The 23292-nt window shown below is 33.6% G+C and overlaps 4 protein-coding genes across 14 annotated transcripts; 3 read left to right on the top strand and 1 right to left on the bottom strand.

Annotated features, from left to right (window-relative positions):
• Positions 1–614: 614 nt before the first annotated feature.
• Positions 615–9834, top strand: LOC110673214 (uncharacterized). 7 transcript variants are annotated; one of them, XR_009148133.1, is made up of 9 exons: positions 615–826; positions 4011–4042; positions 4129–4269; positions 4575–5040; positions 5725–7993; positions 8574–8689; positions 8840–8952; positions 9316–9493; positions 9698–9834. XR_009148133.1 is itself a non-coding variant. In XM_058145144.1 (8 exons), the coding sequence occupies exons 4-8, from the start codon at positions 4725–4727 to the stop codon at positions 9421–9423; spliced, it is 2880 nt and encodes a 959-aa protein (XP_058001127.1). In that variant the 5' UTR covers positions 615–826; positions 4011–4042; positions 4129–4269; positions 4575–4724; the 3' UTR covers positions 9424–9623. The 7 variants fall into 7 exon arrangements, 6 of the variants coding, with proteins under 6 accessions (XP_058001127.1, XP_058001124.1, XP_058001125.1 ...); XM_058145144.1 differs by lacking the exon at positions 9698–9834 and having other exon boundaries at positions 4575–4998; positions 9316–9623; XM_058145141.1 differs by lacking the exon at positions 9698–9834 and having other exon boundaries at positions 9316–9623.
• Positions 9835–11562: 1728 nt separating this feature from the next.
• Positions 11563–14486, top strand: LOC110673202 (calmodulin calcium-dependent NAD kinase). The gene is made up of 9 exons (XM_021836259.2): positions 11563–11718; positions 11818–12009; positions 12104–12327; positions 12411–12472; positions 12962–13174; positions 13256–13379; positions 13467–13771; positions 13876–14020; positions 14167–14486. The coding sequence occupies exons 1-9, from the start codon at positions 11709–11711 to the stop codon at positions 14425–14427; spliced, it is 1536 nt and encodes a 511-aa protein (XP_021691951.2). The 5' UTR covers positions 11563–11708; the 3' UTR covers positions 14428–14486.
• A 3454-nt stretch (positions 14487–17940) lies between these two features.
• Positions 17941–20317, top strand: LOC110673259 (40S ribosomal protein S15). Its single transcript, XM_021836332.2, has 4 exons — positions 17941–18104; positions 18192–18337; positions 18433–18490; positions 19868–20317. The coding sequence occupies exons 1-4, from the start codon at positions 18102–18104 to the stop codon at positions 20114–20116; spliced, it is 456 nt and encodes a 151-aa protein (XP_021692024.1). The 5' UTR covers positions 17941–18101; the 3' UTR covers positions 20117–20317.
• A 904-nt stretch (positions 20318–21221) lies between these two features.
• LOC131179146 (transcription factor bHLH92-like) lies at positions 21222–23004 on the bottom strand. 5 transcript variants are annotated; one of them, XR_009148132.1, is made up of 4 exons: positions 22627–23004; positions 22270–22557; positions 21789–22036; positions 21222–21333 (listed from the first exon to the last, which is right to left on the bottom strand). XR_009148132.1 is itself a non-coding variant. In XM_058145137.1 (3 exons), exons 1-3 carry the CDS (start codon positions 22948–22950, stop codon positions 21938–21940), a joined length of 711 nt encoding a protein of 236 aa, XP_058001120.1. In that variant the 5' UTR covers positions 22951–23004; the 3' UTR covers positions 21672–21937. The 5 variants fall into 5 exon arrangements, 4 of the variants coding, with proteins under 4 accessions (XP_058001120.1, XP_058001123.1, XP_058001122.1 ...); XM_058145137.1 differs by lacking the exon at positions 21222–21333 and having other exon boundaries at positions 21672–22036; XM_058145140.1 differs by lacking the exon at positions 21222–21333 and having other exon boundaries at positions 21672–22029.
• Positions 23005–23292: the final 288 nt, after the last annotated feature.

Below are 23292 nucleotides of genomic sequence, written 5' to 3'. Positions count from 1 at the left end.
ATTTTTATAAAATAAATAGAGTTTTAATATAAAAATACTTCACGTGAAAAATAGTATATTTTATGATGAGTAATTAAACGGCTACAAAAATTAAAATGATTGATCATAAACAATCAATAAAAAAACACCTTAAAATGCATTTTTCCCTTTTCAAGCCACGTTTAAGTTTGAAATTAGAAAAGCATGCTTATTATTTGAAAATAATTTTAAAAATTATTTTATTATTTTAAATTTTTATTATTAAAATATATTAAATTTAATTTATAATATTTTTTAATTAATATATTTTAATAAAAATTTGATGAAAGTTTTAGTGGCAAAAAGCAATATCAAACATGTATTTACAAAGCTAAATGGAGAAATTAATAAGTGTTTTCGGCATATTCTCACAATTATATAAACATCACTTTATACAACACCAAGAAGATTTACATTTTTTAAGAAAGTGACGCTGCAACAATGCAGAGTATAATATTTAAATCTGATTTAAAAGAAAATAGTAATTCATGTAGCTTGCCAAAAACGGATACTAGGGGATGAGTAGTGTCTACGTGTCAAGTCCTGGACCTCATACGTGAAAATGTAAGCAAAAGCTAGTCTCCTTCATGTAACAGCTGTGGCAGGACGCACTTCAGACACAATCCAATCCAGTTCAAGCTCCTTGCTTCTGTTCTCTCTCTTTCTCTTCCACTCGGCGTAGCACTTCATATACGATCCAGTATCTTGTTTTGGGGTGCACACCGTTTTGAAAGTTCTGGTGTTTTTTTTTTTTATGAGTCGGGAGTAAAGGAAAGAAGGCAACTTCCAGGCATTTTAAGGACAACCGGTACGAGGGTCTTCATAAAATCATTCTTTTCTCCATTGGGTGTCTCTCAATTTTCAATTTTTTCCCTTTTTTTTTAGTGGAACTTGCGTCTGTTTGAATGGTCTTGGTGTTCTTTTCATAATTCTTCCCCAAATTTTCTTTACATCTTTTGTATAACAGAAATCAAGTTTCATTCAACTAGCAAAGAGAGTACAGGGCTAGAAAAATTACAACATAGTCAAAGCTCAAAACAACAAGATTTCTAATGCAACCAGTAAACTCTCTGCATACAAAGCTTGAGGAAGATAAATTTCTGCATACAAAGCTTGAGGAAGATAAATTTGATCCAGATTCTTCTTTTTCTAAGATGCATTTTTGGAAAATATTGCGGATCAAATATGTCATTCAGTCTTTTCCCTTTGCTGTTGATTTTGGAAAGTATTTGTTTTCTGAGATGATTCATCTAGATCAAATCAATGATATTTTGTGTTTTCACTGTATGCCATGCAATGATGAATTCTTTCTATTAGGGTTTTCTTGCTAGGAACTGAAAAGTTTTGTTCCTCCTTGACCATAATGGCTACATTAAGTAATCATGTTTCACTTGCGTAGTGTTTGGTTCAAATCACTAAAAACATAGAATTCAAATGAATTATAGCTAGAATTCATTGTATGATACAATTTAAAAAGCAGAATTCAATTGAATTTAGTACAGTTTATGTTTGGTATAATTTCATAATTGAAATTCATTTATCCTCACCTCCTAAAGTACCCCATATGTCTCTTTAACAATAGATATAGTGTCATAACCAATATTAATAGTGTAATCGTTTAAGTGCACAACAGTAGAGAAAGGTAGGAGAGAAAAGGGGGGAGAGAGGGAGAGAAGGAGTGAAATGTACGAGAAAGGGAGAGAGAGAGAAGGGGGGCGCAGGGGGGGGGTGGGGGGGGGGGGGGGGTGGGTTGGGGGTTGGGGGGGTTGGGTGGTGGTGGTGTGGAGAGGTAGGGGGGGACGAGAAGAAAAGAGAGGAAGGAAAGAAGGTGTATGTTTGTGAGGAATACTTGAATATTTTCGTCCAAGGAATTTTGTCGTCTTAAATTTGTGGAATTCATTTCAAATTCCATAAAATTTTTATGGGAATTGATTTTAGTTATAATCAATTTCATGGAATTTGATTCTAAAATTTTTACAAACTAAACACATAATATATGGAATTTAGTTAAATTCTACAAAATTTTGGGGAATTCAAACCAAATAGCCCCTTGGTTTCTGTAGAACTAGGGAATATTTTCATATTTAAATAAATCAGGGAACTTGTTTAATTTTTTAGAATTCATTTAATTTTTTAGAATTCAGCTCTGATAGTAGTAGAAAATAGTGAGTGGGCGCTAACCTGTAGCCAATAATCGTTATGCATAGGTAACTAAACCCACCATATTTACAGTAATTGGGCTTTCTTCTATCATAAGCAAATTGCCCATCAACTGAGTCTTGGGATTGCAAGTGAATCTTTTGCATTCTATCAGTGTATACTATCCTTGAACTGAAATGTAAGTATAATTTGGAATGCTCATTTCTTATCTAAAATCAATACTACCCAACTCCTGCTGGCAAAAGCATAAAAGAGCAAGACCTCACACTCTTAATCTTGTTCAATACTGCTAAACCACAGCCATTGAATTGGTAGGCAAATACCTCTGGGTTCAAGTTCTACTATATTACTACTATCATGTTTTACAAATTTTAGGAAAATTAAGCTAGCCACAAAAACAATAACAGATAGATTTTGTGTGAAAAAGTAATTTCTTCTACGTGAAAAAATTTTTGGGAATTATGTGACATGGGACTGCATTTGGGATTTGCATGAGTTGGGACTCAAATGAAATGATGGTTTGTAAGAATGCTCAGGATTGCATGCTCAAACCTGTTTTGATCAGATAGTGAAATAAATAGGCGTACTAAACTGCAAGATGGGGCTAGGGCCTAGGGGCATTATCTGGTGTTTTCAGAAGTATCAATATGCTTTTTGACATTGTATTGCGGAGGAAATATTCTGGTGGCTGTTGTTGAATCTCTTCCTTCTCCACTTCTTTACTAAACTGCAAGGAATGATTATTATGACTAAACAATTCTTTGTGTATTATTATAATCTTTATAAACATGTAAAATTTCTTACATTCAATCTTATGATTTTTTTTTGTCAATTAAATTAAGAGGAAACAATATCTCATTCCAGTGTTTTGGATCAAAGTCACTTTTTGTCAATCCATTTTAGGAAATACTTTGTGATGCCCTTTGGAAAATAGATCGTGAATTCTGGCAGCATGGAATTTTGATACATTTAGTTTACTGTTTAAAATGTGTGGCCATGATGTTTACATTTCTTTAGATAGATGTTCAACTGCTCTAACATAATTTTGTGATAAATTTTGTGGTCTCTGTTGTTGTCTAACAGTTAGTTGTACTTAATCTAGATTTCACATTTGAAGTCATCAGTATGCATATTGCTCCCAAAATAACCAACAATCCTTTTCTTCTACTGGTTCTACATCAGTTTGGCATTAGGGCTAGTTCTACCTCAATTTGATATTAGAGCTTGTTCTACATCAATTTGGTAGCTTGTTGTACTTCAATTTGGTACCAGACTTGTTCTACATCAGTCACAATACTATTTATTGCACATGCATTGCATGTGTCGTTTTGTGTAATTTGTTAGCCTGTAAATATACTTTTCTGGTTAAAAGGCACACATTCATTGATTATAAATAATAAAGTGTTCTTAGAAGCATTTTTTTCCCTACATAAATTTTGACAATTGTTGCAAATGCAACTATAATCGATAGTAGATTAATGATATATTGAATGTAAACCAATTTTTACATGCTCTTGCATTATAATTTATTTTGTGATTTCTTGAGCTTCTTTGATATCTTTTTTGCATTATTGCATTCTTCTATATAAATATTGATTGAAATGCAACGAATAAAATAAAATTAAAAGGGAAAACATTCTGAATAAATCTAGTACACGCTTATGACAAAAATTAGCATCTAATGGTTCATGTAGACTCTTTAATTTGCTACTGCACTATTTAATACATCACATACAAAGGCATAAATTCTCTTGAAATATTTATGTTAATTTATATTGTTGCAAAAATTTTATTACTTTATAATATTCTTACATCAGAAATAAAAATTACAGGGCCAAATTTCGTTTATAAAGCTGTTTGAGAGGTATCAAACTCCATGTTATGATTACAAAAATTACATCAATGTTTTTTTTTTGTTTGAAAACAAATTACATCAATGTTATATTCCAGTTGGCATGTAGGTCTCATCCACATCAAGTTCATAGAGATACCAGTTACATATGCTTGGAGATTATGTAGGACTAGCACTGGAAGTGGTTTATATCTGGAGTCATTCAGGTCCCATTTGATTCTGCTATCTCAAAGGAAAGGGTGGGACAATTCTTTGCCATGCAACAGAAAGTTGATGTTACCTTTCAAATAGAATTGCTTAATCTCCATATTCTTATACATTAATCATTTTATTAAAAGGGTTAGAATTTACTGAATTCATATTCAATTCTAAGCAACGTCAATGCTTCTACTAAATTTGTCAGAAAATTTTATTTTATGCCCTGTTCTTGGAAACTTTCCTTCCATATTAATGTATATTGATTCTAATGTTTTGTGTAGAAGAGTTTTCGTGTTTAGCACCATGAAGAAGTCTGACTTTGACCTGGACCTCGTTGGCATTTCAGGATTGCCTACTGGGGAATTTATCCAACAAAGATGAATGATGATAAAAACATAATTTTAGCCTTGCTCTGGGTTATTCCAATCAGTGCGTTCAGATAATTTTGAACAATGAGGATCCTGGTGCAGGTGCAAATGCAGCTTCAAGGGTAGACATGACATTTGTGGCCACCGACCGCCTGTCCGAGCTAGTTTGGTCTCCCCAGAAAGGTTTGAGTCTTAGGTATGCTGATGGAAGTTTCTCCAACAAGAAGCCCTCTCTTTTATGGGGTGTAGGACCTACCAATATGGCAAGTGGATCAAGTTATGATATACCTCTCTTAAATACTGACAAAACTATCAACAAAAAAAATTTTATGGCATCTCTGGCAGCAAGTAATATGGGAAGTGAAGTGGCAGGAGGAGATGACTCCGCTATATTTCCTACAGGTATCATGCCACCAAGTGGATCAGGTCATGAACTCAAGACTGGTAATGATGAGTTGTTTTGAAATACCATTAGAAGTGCCATACTGAGTTTGAACCTATGAATTTTAATATTGTACATTCCAAATCTGTGTCTTGAATTGCTGAACACATCTCATTTGGCTGCGACTGTTGATCAGGCGGAGGAAATGAAAAATGCAGTGGACATTTCTTGTCTACAGAGGGAGGATCCAAGCAATAATAAAGGTGAAATATGTGTGATTCAGTCAATCTTCAAATGGCTGAAATACATGGGACAAGAGAAGACAAATTTGCATTATGCTATCTTTGCAATTTTGTGTAGCATTGTAGGAAACCTATCCATATGGTAACTATAGATGGGCCGAACAGTTCTTGTTGCTGGAGTAGTAAAAACACTTCCTTGTTCGGAAATTAATTATTCATATTGTTCTGAAAATGGACTAAGTTGAATGAGAGCTTTATACTTTCAGTAATAGAGAAAAAATTCTCTCGAGTCCCTAAATTGCTACTAATGCAATAGCTATGCTAGATTTTGGTATTATTTTTTCAAGCAGTTTGCCTCTGATGTAAAGCAAGCTAAGATTTGTTTTTGTTCTTCTTATATTTGTCTTAGATTCTTAGTATCAGAAAATAATGTAGCTTCACCTTTTGATTTTCGCTCACGTGACTTGAAATGGCATTGATTTCTTCTTTTGTCAATTGAAACAGACGGGCCTGGGCTGGAAGTGGCACAAAATGATCAAAAGGAACCTACTGGCAGCTTTACAAATGTCGGTGATGGAAATCATGCATTTGGAATGGAAATTGTTTTGGCCTCTGAAATTCATGGCGTGAAAGAATGTGAAGCTCACGATACTAAAATGCAGAATGCAGGAAAAGGACACGCGGAATCAACTTCAGTTTTCGGAAAAGAATGCAAAAATACAATTGTCATGAGCCCTCCTGGAATTTTTCCTTTGGGAAAATTGGAGTCAACTGCTGAGAATGATTTAGAAATTCCACTTGGTGAAAATGTTTATGGTCTGACAACTAAGATTGTAACATTGGAATCTGCTGATAGAGTTGAAAATAACACTCAGCTGGATGATGAGTTACCACCTACAGACAAGACTCTGGTAGTTAAACAGTCTCCCACTAACAGCACAATCAAAAGGGATAAGAAAGGCAAGTGTAAGGCCTTATCTGATGGAGATGCAAATGAAATGACGTTGAATGAGGAGGATGGAAGCCATGAGAGTGTTGAAAGCTGTAACAGCACTGGGCTATTTTCAACAGGAAAACGGGGATGGAACTTTGAGCAACAATTGATTGTAGGAAGCAAAAGAGTAAAAAGGCAAATCCAAGAAGGTCCCAGTTCTTCATCAATCATTACACAAGATAGCTCATTCATGAATTGGATCTCAAACATGATGAAGGGTTTCTCGAAATCAAGTGAAGGTGAGGTACCTTCTCTTTCTCCTACCCTTGCAAATTGCAATCATGGACATGAGAATCCTGATCAGGATCTTATCACATGCAATAGAAACAAAGATCCTGGGTGCAGAACTATAGGATTTCAATCCATTTTTCAGTCTTTGTATTGCCGAAAGACAACTACTCAAGAAGCTGCTGCGTTGAATGTTGATCATCCAACAGAAGGATTGAAAGAACATGAGCTGGATAATAAGATATGTGACTTGAATGCTACTCCAATAGCTTGTCGTATGGTGACCGGTAATGTTTACAAACGGTTTCTGCCATCAAATGATAGGTTCAATGAGTCTGCATCTGGCAATCAAGCTAGTCCAGTGATCAATTCTAAAGATTTATCTATGAACTTTGCTGACATTCAGGAAAATAACAGGAGTAACTCTACAGTGAACAAAAATTCATGCAATTTGGCAACTGATAATGAGAAAGATGGAACAGGCTCCAATTCTTCTCAGGGTAAACATAAGACATACAGTATTGAGAAAATTGATTCTGAACCACCATTTGAAGGAAAGATAGCCTGTAAGTTTGGTCACAAAGGTGACCCATTGGAAAGTTTGTTGATAGCTCGGTTTTCTCCAAAAAAGTCTGGTCCTTTGTTGAACCAGGATCCTTCCAAAAGAAGTACTGGTGAGGCTCTCGACTGCTCTTCTGATGGCCGGAGGCAGAAACCTCAAATGCTGAACCCTCTTGTTTCTTTTGATGAGCATGAAAATGAAGAGCCTCAGCATGAGGGAAATAGTGGTACTGCTACTGACTCTTCATTTGGTTCCTCTAAAATCAAAGGACTCCATGATGAGAAGTCCATGTATAAACTGAAACCTATCATACCTGCCCCAAGATTCAAAAATTCGGAGGCAATGGCTTCTGTCTTTGCTGGGAGACTGGACGCCCTCAACCACTTTGCTCCATCAGATGAACCAGCTCATGCAATCATGACCTGCCTTTTTTGTGGCATAAAGGGTCACCATTTGCAAGAATGTTCAGGGATAACTGATACTGAGCTTGAAGATCTTCTGAGAAATATTAATTCATATAATGGGGTAAAAGAATTGACTTGTGTGTGTATCAGATGCTTTCAGCTCAACCATTGGGCTGTTGCATGTCCTGGTGCATGTTCAAGAGTAAGGAATCAAGCAGAATGTGATGCTTCTTTGGTCAACCAATGCGGTCCTAGCAAAATGGAGTTTAATGCAAGAAATGAAGACAATACAAGGATAAAAGATACTACTGCTGGTCCACTTGCAGTTTGTGACAGGAATGATTCTGCAATGGAGAAAAATCTGAATTTGACCTGGAAATTGAATGAAGCTGTTAATTCTGGAAAAATAAAATTGAATGTAAAATTTGTTGGCAAAGAAATTGCTTCAAGTTCCAGGGAGAAAAAGTTGAAAGAAAACCTACTGGCACCTTTATGTGAATCTGGCAAGGGCCAGATTTCTGAAGTACCAAAGGGAATCTTTGATGCCATAAGAAAGCTTCGTTTGTCCCGAACAGATATTCTCAAGTAAGCAATTCATATTAATCAATCTTTCCTTGGTAAACTCATTTTCCATACCAATTTTTGAGAACTTTACCTAGCAATTAGCTTGTAAGCATTAAATGACATTTCACTCTAAAACAAATTCCAAAATGGTAAGCCTTGGTTAGTTTTTTTCCCTCCTGAAATTGTTTGTATCATACGTGATTATATTGATCTTTCTGTTTATTTTAAGACAACCAGATAAGATGGCATTGCTTTACGTCTGTTCAATAGATACCATGCATTTTTACACATATACCAGGCAGTTGAATTTACAATCCGAATTACTCAGAGTGTCTGTTGTGGGAGAAATACATTGCTAATGAAAAGAGTTGATAAACTGTCAATACGATGCTAAAGCTTCAATCGCCTGGGTGACGCAGACTTGACATATTAGTACCTAAATATGTACTAACTCAAATATTGGGATGCTCCAGCAACATCAAGTCTCATTTCCTTTTATTTTCTAGAACCTTCTGAAATAATTTCGTTTTTGCATTTTAAACTGATCTCAATAAATCTCTTCTAATCTCTTACTGATTATTCTATGTTGCATGGGCATCAGATGGACAAACTCCCACATGCCACTCCCACATCTTGATGGTTTCTTCTTGCGCTTGCGTCTTGGGAAGTGGAAAGAGGGACTTGGGGAAACTGGATATTATGTAGCTTGCATTATTGGTATGGCTAAAATCGTACATTCTGTATTGAATTGGTAGATGATTTTCACATTTCCTATCAAAATATTTCATTCAGATGGCACACCATCAGTGCTGCTAGTGTTTCACAGTGGCTCATTTAGCAATTTTTTTTCTTTGTTTGAGTGCACAGGAGCACAAATGGAGAGTTCACCACATAAATCCAAAAAATCTATTGGTGTCAACCTTGGTGGAATCAAATGTCTAGTTGAAAGTCAATATGTCTCCAACCATGATTTCCTTGAGGTAAAAATCAGACTAGATTTTCTGGCATGTTGTTTCAAATGCTCACTGTGAATTTATGTTGTCTAAACTAATAGCTTGAAAATGAACTATGATCAATTTATTTCTGTTAGAATTTATGAGCTCAAACCCTTTCATCCACTGCAATAAATTTATATGGCTATTTTATTTTCATCTAGGAAAAAGTTTTCTAAGTTGATAAGACATTAATGTAAGCAAGGAAAGAGGGGGGGTGGGGTGGTGGGCGTGGTGGGCCGGAGGTGTGGTGTTGTGGGGGGTTGGGTGTGGTGGGGACATGTGTTTAATTATTGCTTGCAGCTTATCTTTTCTTGAACTTGTGGCTGAATCCATCTCTGCATTTTGCAGGATGAGCTTGTGGCGTGGTGGGCTGCTACCTCAAGGAGTGGTGGCAAGTTGCCTTCCAAAGAAGATTTAAGATTGAAAGTTGAAGAGAAGAAAATGTTAGGATTTTAGGCATAACTCAATTGCAGATGAGTTTGGAGTCGCTTCTTATACAAATGTAAAGTTAGAAGCGATGCCAAAGGTGAGCAATGTTTGTTCTTCGTAGATAAAGTTTATATTTTATTTCCTTTTATTTGAATTTTTTATTTATCTTGAATTCAAATGAGATGGAAGTTCTCTGCTTGGTGAATGTATATAGACCTTGTGATTAAGTGGTGTTGCTGCTGCACCATCTGCTGCCTTACCTTTTCTGTTTTTCCCCTTTTTGGGTGAGGGATGCAAATAGGTCTACCAGCCTATCTTCTTGCATTACGAGATAAAGACTCAGCCACCAAGTTACCGACTCAACGACATACCTGTAACAAACGAACGTTTCAGAACATATGTTTTTAACAGTGCCTCTTCAAAGTCCATATTCCCTGATATATGCTGTCTCGATTGATGGATTTCAGCTGTTTTGCGTATGATCATTTGAATTCAATCCTGTTTATATTGAGACTAAGGGGGTGTTTGGTTTACCTGTTGGATGCAGCTGATAGCTGATAGACACCCAAACAGGTAAAATATAGTGTTTGGCAAGCTCAAAAAAATAGAGCTGATAGCTGATGGGCAACTGATATGATACCCATCAGCTGCAGTTTGTATCAGCTCTATTTTTAGAGCTGTTTCTCATCAGCTGATAGCTGATTTGGTTTTATTTTTTATTTTGACCATATTATCCTTTTTTATTTAATTAGAAAATTAATATTATTAATATTTTTATTTTTTATTTTAAATTTTAATATTTTAATTAACGTATTTTAATTTTGATAAAATATTTTTTATTAATAACATAAAATATAAAATATTTATTTATATCTAAAAACTTAAAATTAATTATAAATTTTTCTATTAACAATAATAATTATTTTATTATTTTATTTATATTTTTAAAATTATTTAATTATCTTAAAAAATAATTATTTTCTTATTTCAATAATAAAATAAATGATATAATATAAAAGATTAATAATTATATATTTATTTAAATAATATAATATATTAATTTAATAATTATATATTAAATATAATATAATAAATTTATAATTTTATATTTATTTAAATAATAAAATAAATTATATGATATATACCCTTATTAGTCATTTCACATATCAACAGCAACAGCTAAATATAATTTTACCAAACACTTAACATAAAACAGCTATCATCAGCTATCAGCTAACAGTAACAGCTATCAGCTAACAGCTATCAGTTGTATTCAACAGTTAAACCAAACAGGCCCTAAAAGGGTTAACAGCCTGTAGCCGTTCACAATTTGAATACAGAGAACCAGGATTCTCAAAATGCAAAAAGAATTCAACCGTATCTATATAAATGGTGTGTATATTTTGCTATAGTAGATTGTTTTATAGGAAGGAAATTGAAATCAAACGGTTTACAGTTGATCCAATGGCCGAGGTCTAGTGTGCATAAGCTGACAAATTATAGAGTACACCAAGTCAATTAAAATTTTGCATTATTTTAGTGTATCATATAATTATAATATAAAAATATAAAGATGAGATTTACAGCTTCATAGATAAAGGTGCATATGTACCCATCGTTGTTGTGAAAGCTAAAGCATACATCAAGTCAAATCAACTACAATCCATTATAATCTACACCCGCATAAAGACAATCATTCTAGAGGGAAAAAAAAATATAGACATGGTCATGCTATAAATCTTCATGGAATTCAAATCTCTTCATTTGATAAGTATGACATTTATCATATTATGGAAATTATTTAAAAAATAATTATTTTTTATTACATAACTCATCAATTATTAATGTATTATTTCTTATTATATAATTTATTTATTAATTATTATTTAATTTATTAAAATTTCCATTGAATAAAAAAAGCATAGGAAACATAATTAAAGGTTAATTATTTAACTTGAAATCAAGTTAAGTGTACCAATTATTTAATCATGGTTTAACAAAGCACTAATCAAGAATATTGATTATACAAATCAAAATTACTGCACATGGTTTCTCCACTTAAATAAAAATGTCTCTGTTCACATTTGAAACTTCCATGTACTCATGATTTATTTATTTATTTAATGAATTAATATTGCTATTCGCGTTCATTTTAATCGTGAAGATAGCTATGGTGTTTTTGGGCAAAAAAAAATCCATTTTTGTCTGTTATGGGAAAGGCTATTTACAGAAACCCACTTGCTACAACAAATAATGATGCTGTTAGTCTAACCAGTAAAGTCATCTAGAAATCCATTTCCCAATTCAACAAGATGCAGCATGGTGAGCCTCCTCACTCTCTCTCTCTCTCTCTCTCTTAATTTGTCTTTTACACAGAGCCATTTGTATCAATAACAAAGACTTCTTTACTCTGTTCTTCAGGTTACGGGCATGGAAAGGTCATCCTCACTCGGGTTCTCGTTGCCTCCTTCTTGGGGATTGCCACCGCCGCTGCTACAAAATATTTCCGGAAAAGGTCGAAAGCTAGAAGGGATGCACTAAACATCATCCCAAAGCTGGACAGGACAGAATCTGGTCGTGTTGGAAATCTTGAAAGATTCTCTCACTATGTTGGTGATTACACGAAAAAGATTCTCCCTTCTCTTCTTTCTTGTTTCTTTGTATTCTTGAGAAGAAGAGAGAGTGATATGTTTCGATTGTGGTGCAGCTAGGCAACTGGGATTTACAGATCCAAATGAGTGTGCACGGCTATGCAAGTTGGCTTATGATTATTTAAGGAAATCCAAGGATTGTGAGGCTAACATCTACGAATATTTTGCTAATGAAGCTAAGGCAGAGTCTCTGTATGTGAAGCTTATAGAAGAGTTTGAAAGATGCATCCTCTGTTACTTTGCCTTCCATTGGACTCAGGTTTCTCATTTGATCACTCAGGTACACATATAATTCATCCATCATCTTTCATCACTATCCTTGAATCAATGATAAGCTAAACGATTATAAGCCAATTATGGCAGGTGATCAACGATGAATCAGAGAAGAAGCCAAAGCTGAAAGACTTTGTAATGGCAGCCACAAGGTAATTAAAGCTTCTTCTTTATATCTGCAATATCTTTTATTATAGTGTGTAGCAAATATTGCATCATTATCATTTACGCTCTTGTTCATTAATAGTATATTATGTAATTTACCCTTTCCTCGATGCCTTCTATAGCAAATTGAAATATTGTAAGAAATCATTCCACGTAGAATCCAGTTGGTTATAAAATCTAGTGATTTTTTTTTTTTTTAAGATCGATCTTGTAGTACTACCAACTACAAAGTACATTATTCTGGGAATTTATGAGGTGTAGCCTTGTGATCCCCTAACAAATTTTACCAAAAAGAGTGACAAACCCACCGCTTAATTTAAATGATTTATTTATTGTATTACTGCTCTGAATAATTTCTTTAATTAGGTAATAATAATAATTAGAACTTGCATAATTCATAAAAAAAAATGTTATAATTTGTTCTTTCTTTTGTAACTAATCAATTGGATTTTTTCTGGCACTATTTGATTTGGTAGGAAACAAAGATTTGATAGGGTGACCAAGGACTTAAAGGTGACAAGGGTATTCTCTACGCTGGTGGAGGAGATGAAAGCAATCGGCAAGGGTGATTCACAGAGTTCAGATTTGATGGTGCCGATGGCCCTGAGTGAGAGAAGTCCGGTGCTTCTCCTTATGGGTGGTGGTATGGGTGCTGGCAAGAGCACTGTCATCAAAGAAATTCTCAAAGAGTACATTTATCGATCCCCACTATAAATAATATTTATTTTTATGAATATTGAATAAATAATGTTAGATTGATAATTTGGCAGGTCATTCTGGTCAGGAGCAGCACCGGTAATAGTAGAGGCTGATGCATTTAAAGAATCAGATGTTATTTACAGAGCCATAAGCGCTATGGGTCATCACGATGACTTGCTTCAAACAGCTGAATTGGTACGTACTGCATCTCTCTCTCATTCTCTTTCTCCTGCTTATAAGGTGTTAAATTTCGCACTGAGTAATCTTGTTTATATGCATTAGGTGCACCAATCATCAACTGATGCTGCATCATCTCTGCTAGTTACTGCGTTGAACGAAGGTAGAGATGTGATCATGGATGGTACACTCTCATGGGAGCCTTTTGTTGACCAGACGATTGCAATGGCACGTAACGTGCACAAAAACAGGTATCGAATGGGAATCGGATACAAGGTGGTTGAGGATGGAACCATTATTGAAAATTACTGGGAAAGAGAGGAAGATGAAATTCAGGAAAGGAAACCATACAGGATAGAGATGGTTGGAGTTGTTTGTGATGCTTATCTTGCTGTTGTTAGAGGCATCAGGTTTAAATCTAAACATTGTCATTTTCTACATGGAGTAGGAATATATTTTACAGAGAATCCAATTGGAATTGTTTTTTTTTTTTTTTTTTTGGGAATTTGAACAGGAGAGCCATAATAACCAGAAGAGCTGTGAGGGTTGGTTCACAGTTGAAGTCCCACCAGAGATTTGCTGCTGCATTTCCAAGATACTGCGAACTTGTTGACAATGCCAGGCTATATTGCACCAATGCAGTGGGAGGACCACCTACGGTAAGATTTCAAGAAATGGGCCTTTTATGCTCTACATTTCAACAAAATCTAAGCCCTCATTTTCTAGTTTGATTCTACTCTACACTGATTTCTGGAAATGCTTAACACAACAATGTACGCTCACTTTTGTTTGGTATAAAATGCAGTTGATAGCGAGGAAAGACGCAGACAGCAAGTTGCTAATTGATCCAGTAGATATCAAATGCTTGACAAATGTGAGCAGTATAAACTCTGATGCAGAATCTATCTACGAGCTTTATTCTGACCCTTCCCCAATATACGAATCCGGCACGGTTTGGAAAGATATCATCTTGGCCCCTTCGAGATCTGCCCTGCAATTAGAGCTCAAAATGGCAATTCAAATGATTGAAAACCCGCCATCTGCAAACACTTGTAGCTTGAAGTGATCCAGTTTTGAAAAACCCAGCCTCAAATTCTTTTAACTCGTGAATTCTAATTTTGTGAACCGAGTATGTGCTTATTCAATTGGAGAAGCTTGTTAGTAATTGAAAAAAAAAATTAAAAAAAATAAATAATAAATAACTGGAACAAAATTACCAGAGAAAAAGAGAGAAAATCCGATTTCATTCAATTGTATTTGCACTGTTAAACCCCAAAGTGCCAAATTTACATATTCTATACAATAAAATAACTCAACAAGCACGCACGACTTCCCTATTTCTTAGCTGCCTTAACCGTCGCTTTCTGGATCAGTGATTTTAGCAGGGCAACATGGACCTTCTTACTAGGGGATAAAACTCTAACCTTCACACATCTTAAAATGTTCCTAAATCTAAGTTGATACTCAATGCCAGCAAGAAGAAGTTCAAATCTATTCATTCAGATAACGGTTCAGAATTTGTTAATTTCTCTTGTCGATTTTTGTTTTAGAATCCTGAAATTCTTCATCAAAGGTCATGTCCTCACACCCCTCAACAAAATGGGTCGATTTTTGTTTTAGAATCCTGAAATTCTTCATCAAAGGTCATGTCCTCACACCCCTCAACAAAATGGGGTGGTTGCTACTACTACAGGTTGCCACTTGCAAGCATAAACACCTACTACAGGTTGCTAGAGCCTTGCTATTATAGTCAAATCTTCCAAATACATTATGGGTTGAGGCTATACTCATTACCACATATTTGATAAATCAATTGCCATCTCCAATCTTCTTGTTTTTCTTCCTCTATACTTTATTCATCTCTGTTTTGCTGTTCTTCGTTCAGAGACAAAAGTAATCTTGGGAGGGAGCTTAAAGGAGTTTTTAACCTTAACAAGCTTGCCACTAGCAACAAGCTTCTTCAATTGAACAGCAATATCTTCTTGAAGTTGGCAGGTAGATTAGGATTGTGCTTCCCTTCTATAAACATGGCGATAGCGATGTGACTCGATCTGGTTCTCCTTTCAAGGACATCACGAGCTTGTTTGGTTGAGTTCCAAAACACAAAATTATCGTGAAATTCATGAGTATTTTAAAAAAATAAAATTCAATTTTAAAAATTGGTCATATTTAAGAATTAATTTTTATTAAATTTGAAGAAATTTAAAATAAATCTCATAAAATTTACATAATAATATATTATATTAAAATATTTTTATTAAAAAGATTTTCGGTTCTACTTAAATGGTAAAAACAAATTTAATAAAAATTAACTGCCCATGTGTCCATCACAGTATGAAACTCTTTTTTAAGATTCACAAACCTTAAATTCTACTTAAATACTTTATATTATTGTTTAAAATACAAAAGTAACATTAATATCACTATTAGTATAAAATATTTTATATTTTTTTTAACTTTCTAATATTTAAAATTATTGTGCACTTAATAATGAAACTATTTATATTGTTATATAATCTCTTGTATTATGGAATATGTAAATTTATTTTATATTTCTTATTATATTATTAATTGGTTTTATATGTTTGTTATGTAAAAAATTATAGTTTTTAATTTTATTTTTAAAGGTAATTTAAAAAATAATGATAAATGAATTTAATTCTAAAATTATACTTAAATATGAATTATATAAAATTCAATTAATGTCTACATTTTAAGTTATATCATAATTCATTTCAAATAAATTCTAGCTATAAATAATTTATTTGAAATTAACTCTAAAATTTATGATAGAACCAAACCAAACACTCTGTATATTTTGTAACACCTCTACTCCAATCACTAGATGAATTGTCCGCTTTTGTCTACTCCATCCTGAGCCTTACGGTTTTGTCCCATAGGTAGAATGAAAAACTTTCTAGAAGATCGCCCATACTAGGATTCTCTCAAGCGAGCACGCTTAATCCTGGAATTCTTCTAACTCTCTAGGCAATTCTACCAAAAGGCGCCTCTAATGATTAGTTTCACTTATTTCAATTTTAATATATGACTCAGTTCATTCTTACCCCCTATTTGATCAAGTTGCCCTGCCTTCAATAATAAATTATTTTTCCTTACCGCACGAGATGTTACATATTTATTGCCTCCTCGCCACCTCGGTGTTTAGTCATGATCCTCGAGTTTCAACTTTCTTATAGCTTTGTTTGATTATTTAATTATGGAATAAAAATAAAAATATTAAATAAAAAAACAAAGAAATGAAAAAAAGAATATTTTTAATTTTAATATTTGATTATTTTAATTAATAAAATAAGAATTAACTTCCCATGTGTCCATCACAGTATGAAACTGTTGTTTAAGATTCACAAACCTTAAATTCTACTTAAGTACTCTAAGTTAGTTTAAAATAAACTTGTCACAAGTATCATTAATATCATTAAAATATTCTATATTTTTTTTAACTTTTTAATATTTAAAATTATTATGCACTTAATAATGACACTATTTATATTGTTATATAAATCTCTTATATTATGGAACATGTAAATTTATTTTATATTTCTTATTATATTATTAATTGGTTTATATGTTTGTTATGTAAAAAAATTACAATTTTTAATTTTACTTTTTAAAGGTAATTTAGAAAATAATGATAAATGAATTTAATTTTAAAATTATATTAAATATGAATTATATAAAATTCAATTAATATCTTTGTTTGGTTATTTAATTATGGAATAAAAATAAAAATATTAAATAAAAAAGTAAAGAAACGAAAAAAAATATTTTTAATTTTATTATTTGATTACTTTAATTAAGATATAAAAAATAAATTTATAAAATCTATTTTTATTATGTAGCCTTGGTATTAAGGTATATTCATTATTTTAATTTTTATAACTTTTTTACCTTTTTCATTTTCATCGTCTTTTATTATTTTCCATTGTAAATTAGTGAAGATTAAGGATTTAAAGAAAAAAAAAACTTTTGCTCTCTTCAATTACTGTAAAAAAATAAAGAATAATTTTTTTTTTATTCACTCTTAAAACAATCAAAACAATAAAAATAAATTAAAAATAATATAATTACCTTTGATTGAATTTCATGAAATAGTTTTCTAAAATTATTTATTTTAAATATACTAAATTTAATTTTTAATGTATGAAAACTAATTAAAAATGTCATGACCATACAGAAAAAAAAAATCAAATCACACATACATCCAAGATAAAGAAAATAATTGCAATCCCTAGCTGTAATGATTGTGATTGATAATGTAATTTTTTTTTTGGGTGTATTATGTGAAAAAATAATATCCCACATAATGTAGAATTGTGATTGATGATGTAATTTTCCTTTCCCCTTATAAATTCACAATAGAATTTTCATGTGATTTGATAATGTACTTTCGTCCGACTGTAAACAAAAAGGCGAAGCCCAACTATCTATCAGACTGTGAGATTGGCTCATGAAGTACAGAAAGAGAGAGAGAGACAGAGACAGAGACATAAGATTTCCAGGGGCCAAACAGGAATTAAGAAACTATACAGACCCTTATATGCAAATATTGAATACTGGACTGGCTCATTAGGGTTGCAAGCTAAAACTCCTGTATTGGATATATAAACACAACTTCGCTCGTTCCCCTACTTCTTCTACTCAAAAACCCTAGCGGCCACAGATCCATCGAGCTTATTCCTCCGGTGAGGGTTTTCTCATTCCAATTTCCAACCAACAACAATGGTATTCCCCAATCTTTCACTCACTCTAAATCTCTCTCTGTGTTTATTTACGTGTCTATGAACAGTTTACCTTTGTATATATCTGTAGGCAGATGTGGAGACAGAGGTGGCTGCAGGACAGCCAAAGAAGAGAACGTTCAAGAAGTTTAGCTTCAGAGGTGTGGATTTGGATGCTCTCCTTGACATGTCAACTGATGAGCTTGTCAAGCTCTTCCATGCCCGCGCTCGGAGAAGGTAATTCGAAATTTCGAATGCACTTGTCTTTCGTTATGCATATTGCATTGTGTTTGCTGTTTTGTCTTTAACGTTTTTGAAAATGTGTATTGCAGATTCCAGAGGGGTCTGAAGAGGAAGCCCATGGCTCTGATCAAGAAGCTGCGCAAGGCGGTAATTATTCTTTGTACTTGTTTAATTTATAAATTGCGAATTCTGCTTGGATGTTGGGGTTTAGGTATTGCCTTTTGATTTCATGGATTTAAAAGACTGGAAATTTGATGCTGTGTTGGTTGTTTTCCCAGTGGTACATTCAATTTTTGGTGTTAAATTATGAATCAGTTTTGATTGTTTTCCGTTCTAATTCATGACTCTGTTAGCTGGGGAGCATTAGATTGGAATGTTTATGAGTATAATCTTGCGTATTTAAACAAAGAGTATCAATAGTGATTGTATTTTAGTGTCTACAATTTAAGGATTTGGTTGTCTTCAGAAAAATGACTGCTTACTTCAATGAAAATATCCTTTACCTGGTAATCTTGCCCTTATTTTGTGAATATTAGGCTTACAAGTTATGGATATTGACGCGGAGAGGGAGTTTAACAGAGTAAATAGCAAAAAAGGATCTATATAGCCTACCCCAACTAGTTTGGGATTAAGGCTTAGTTGTTGTTGTTGTTGTTGTTGTTGTTGTTGTTGTTTGTGAATGTTAGGACATATTGAGGATCATCAACAATCTTTTTTTCTTATAGTTAATTGATTCATATTTGGGTTGCTTGTTTGCTGAGATAAAAGGGGATGCTAGCAGAAAGTTTTTGTGGATAGAAGAAAGCCTTATTGGTAAAATTGGAGATTTTGGCAGTTTATTCTGGAGATCATGTGAATTTGGAATCATAATTATGATCAATATTATTTCAGGGAGAGTAGAAGAATCTGGTGACTGTATATTGTTTTGTTGCCTGCAAATCTGTTTGATGGCCTAAAAGGAATTGTTTCTGCTTATTTTGGGTATTCTTTTTGGGTATCACATCATTGCTAAAATGTGTTGAGCTGAATTAGTAAGTTGAATGAGATGACATTGAACCCTGAAGATAGTCAATTACTTGTAGATCAAGTTGTTGGTAGATAATTGATTTAGTAATTTCTTTACCTGACATGCAAACAAGTAGTCTGTTGATTGCTCTGACGAAGGCTGATATGCTGTTGATTGTATCGCTGCTTAATGGCCATCTCTGATTGAACATTTTTATTCATTAAAGTTTCGGGGGCTTTGGTAGATTAGAATTGTAATAGTGCCAGGTGCTAAGTTGTTTTACTCTATTGAATTATTTTTATATTCTGATCCGGTTTGCAATATAATGGTGTGATGTTTGTAGATGTAACAATTTATTTAATTTTTGGTGTTGTAATAGCTTTTATTTGAATGAGATGCCTGTCAAACTCATTAGTTCATAGGGCATTTTGTTTCACTATTGTTCTCTTGGCCGTGTTCCGTCTTTGGTAGTGTTCATCAGCACTAAATGATAGTTTCTTTCTGATGTTTTGGAACAGAAAAGGGAGGCTCCACCTGGTGAGAAGCCAGAATCAGTTCGAACCCACCTTCGCAATATGATTATTGTACCTGAAATGATTGGAAGCGTTATTGGTGTGTACAATGGGAAGACCTTCAACCAGGTTGAAATCAAACCTGAAATGATTGGTCATTATTTAGCCGAGTTCTCAATATCATACAAGCCTGTTAAGCATGGTAGACCTGGTATTGGTGCCACGCATTCATCTAGGTTCATTCCTCTGAAGTGAACTGTTTGGTTGCAGCTTGCACGCGCTAGTTGTTTCCTATCATATGAAGACGTCTTTGTTGATGAAATTTTTGTCTATTTTAAGTTTGGCTATTTTAGGTCCTTAAACTCTTATTACAGAGAGTAGGCCCCTATTTCTGGATTGAAGAGCTGATGTTATGGATTTTTTTGTGGTAGTCTAAATGTGTTCTTTATTTCTCGATTTTGCGAGCTTTTTTAAAATTTCATTTGGATGCATTATAAATATTTCCTTTTTCGTATACATATGATAATAATTTTAGTTTATTCAAACGAGTACAAACCATTCTCAAAGCTCTACTGATGAGTTAATGATTAGATTTTGTTCATCTCTAGTTTGACCTTCTGTCTCATAAAATGAAAATTGAATTGTGAACGTCATTAATATTTCTTCAATAGTAAATGACTAGAAGATTTAATGGCCTTGGGATCAAGGTCAACAGGAAAACCAGATGGTCTTGTAATAACCTGGCGATGTTTTTAACCAAAAAAATTAAATAAAAAGCGACATTGTTTGTGTATAGATTTTAATAGTTAAGATAAATTTTTGGCCTTTAAAGGGAGGGAATGTACCTTGGAGGCTCTTCTGGCTCTACTTCTATGGCCAACTCTGTAGAATTTTTTTGTTGACCAAGTTCTTCCTCGTCGCCCTCCTAGAACAACCTCTGCTTCTCTGGTTGGTCCATGGTTTTAGCATTCTTTGTCTCTTGTGGGTTCCTGTCTTCGGTTGCATTTTTTTGGAGGTAGAAGACTTGTTCTTTGGAGCCGCCTTCTTTCTGCTAACTTTCTTTCGCCATGCTTGGTTTTTAGCTTCCTGTTGTGTCTTCAACATTCTCCCTAGTCTGTGCGGAGGCCTTGAGCTTTAGGCATGTTGGGCTTTCTAGCTGTTCAGATGGGGCGCCATTACTAGCTATGTTTCTTGGACTGTAGTCCTTTTTTTTATAAAGCTAGTTGTTGGACTGTGAATCTGATCTTATCATACTGGGTCATGGGCCATATTTAAACAGCAAATGAAATTTCGTCTGCCTTGCCATTAAAAAAAAAAAAAAAAAATCGCTTTTTTTTTCTCCCTTCAGTTCCTTATGTACCAATATGGTAGATATGTTTGAAAATAACTGGATTTACTTGGCAGCTCCAAAGACCACATCAAGAGGGTGTGGAGGGTTCTGGCTCTAGGCCTCATTTCCATTGAAGCATCATCTGGAATTGGATGCCTCCTCGTGTTAATATAAAATAGATAAATAATAATAATAATAATAATAATAATAATCTTACGTATGTGTGTGCATGAGTAAAAAGTAGATATGATAAAAGTTTAGTTGGAATTTGAAATTGAATTGAAACAGTTGAATTTATTTTAAAAGTAAAATTAAATTAAAATTTCATGGGTTTAAATTGAATCAAAATTATTTTCTCTCATTTGAATTGGATTGAAATAGAATTGATCCAATTTAAATTAATTTTTTTTCTTGAAAAACAAAAAATTAAAAAAAAATAATTATCAGAAATCAAAATTAAAATTTTAAAGGATCTTGCAGTTGGATCTGAAGCTCACAGTTTCAATTCAAAATCATATCAAAATGAACAGAATTGCTATAATAGTCATACTTGGAGCCTTTTCAATTCAAAAAAAAATAATAAAAGAAAAGTCCAACCACAATGCAAGAATCCATGTTGACAGCGAACTCGTTGTTGATATTTCTTCGAAGGTCAAAACGTGTAATGGCAAACTGACTTTTTCTCACACCACCACCTTTGCATATATTCATTTGGGCCAATGAATGCGCCAACCAACTCTATTGGTTCAGGTTTGTTGCAACCTTCCGGAAAAATGGCTGCGAAGATTCCTCTCAACATCCTCTAGTGTTCTCTGCACTGTCTTTCTTATCTCAGCATCTGAAATCTTCCAAAACATTTTGACAAGCAATTAGATTTCACATGGTTGAAGTTTCAAACTTGCGTATATTATATATCCCGTGTGCATGTCTTATAGCCAGTGCGCACACGTGCTTTTTTTCTCTATTTGTGTAATGATCAATTTAATTTTAATATTACAATTATAATTTATAAGATGAAAAAAAAAAAAAAAAAAAACTCTTTTTCCTACGCAAGCTAAGTTGTTAGAAATTGAAATACCTCGGTTTCAATATCCATTACTGCCGCAACTTCTTGATCAGAAAACCTTGATTTAATGCTTGTGATTTTTGATCCAAAGCTATTCAAGCACTTAAGAACCTCCACCATATAATCAACCCCTGATGTTGAATTTCCTACTTTGAACTTAATCTTTATACTCCTCGGTACATTTCCAACCTTGATCGCCTTCACTTCGAGCTCATGGTTTCTCCTCTCCAACACCTCCTTATATTGCTTCAGCTCAAGAATTCTCTTCGCCGCCATTTGCACAATCGAGTTCTTATCGTTCTGCAATCAAAGATCAAATAAAGAAGTAATTAACTTCGCCATCTTCATCATATCTAATTAATTACTAACCTTGGTGCCAAGGGGCAACACAGCATGAAGCGCTAAATAGCCGTTCTTCTCCTTCTCTCTCCGCATTCTCTCGCTTATCTTCCGGCGGTAACATCTTGCACTCTCGGATTCTTGACTTCCAACTCTTACAGGCCCATTTCTCCTCATGAAGTCAATCATTCTCTTGTTCATGTTAGTAGAATTTGATCCATTGCCAGAATTACTTGCCGAAATTTCGCTTGTGGGTGTGCTTGAATAGGGCAGGAAAGCGCTTTGGTTCAGTGGAGTAAGCTCATACCAGAAGGCAAGATCATCACTCTGCAATTCCTGAAAGAAAAGATCCATCTTCTTCTCTGGCTAACGGCTGTTCTAGCTCCCCCGAATTTCAAAACTCGGTTTCCACGGCTATATATGTAACAGATTTCTCTTTTAGATTAAAACAAGTAATTAAAGCACGTTTCTAATGTGGTCCAATTCGCATGGTCTGGTTCTTTCGATTTCCCATTAGTCAATGGGAAGAAGTCGAGTTTAGCAGGAGTCATTTCCTGGAGGATAGTCCATTGAAATGGGACCTACTCTGCTCTCAACCTTGAAATATAATTATTAATTTAATTATAAATATCACCATTCATTATTGTATAATTATCATATAATTATAATATTTTATAAATATTATTCTAAATAATT

This window comes from Hevea brasiliensis, chromosome 4 (genome assembly GCF_030052815.1).
Source record: "Hevea brasiliensis isolate MT/VB/25A 57/8 chromosome 4, ASM3005281v1, whole genome shotgun sequence".
Taxonomy (NCBI): domain Eukaryota; kingdom Viridiplantae; phylum Streptophyta; class Magnoliopsida; order Malpighiales; family Euphorbiaceae; genus Hevea; species Hevea brasiliensis.
The sequence above is the reverse complement of the archived record's forward strand: the minus strand, read 5'-3'. Positions and strand labels throughout refer to the sequence as shown.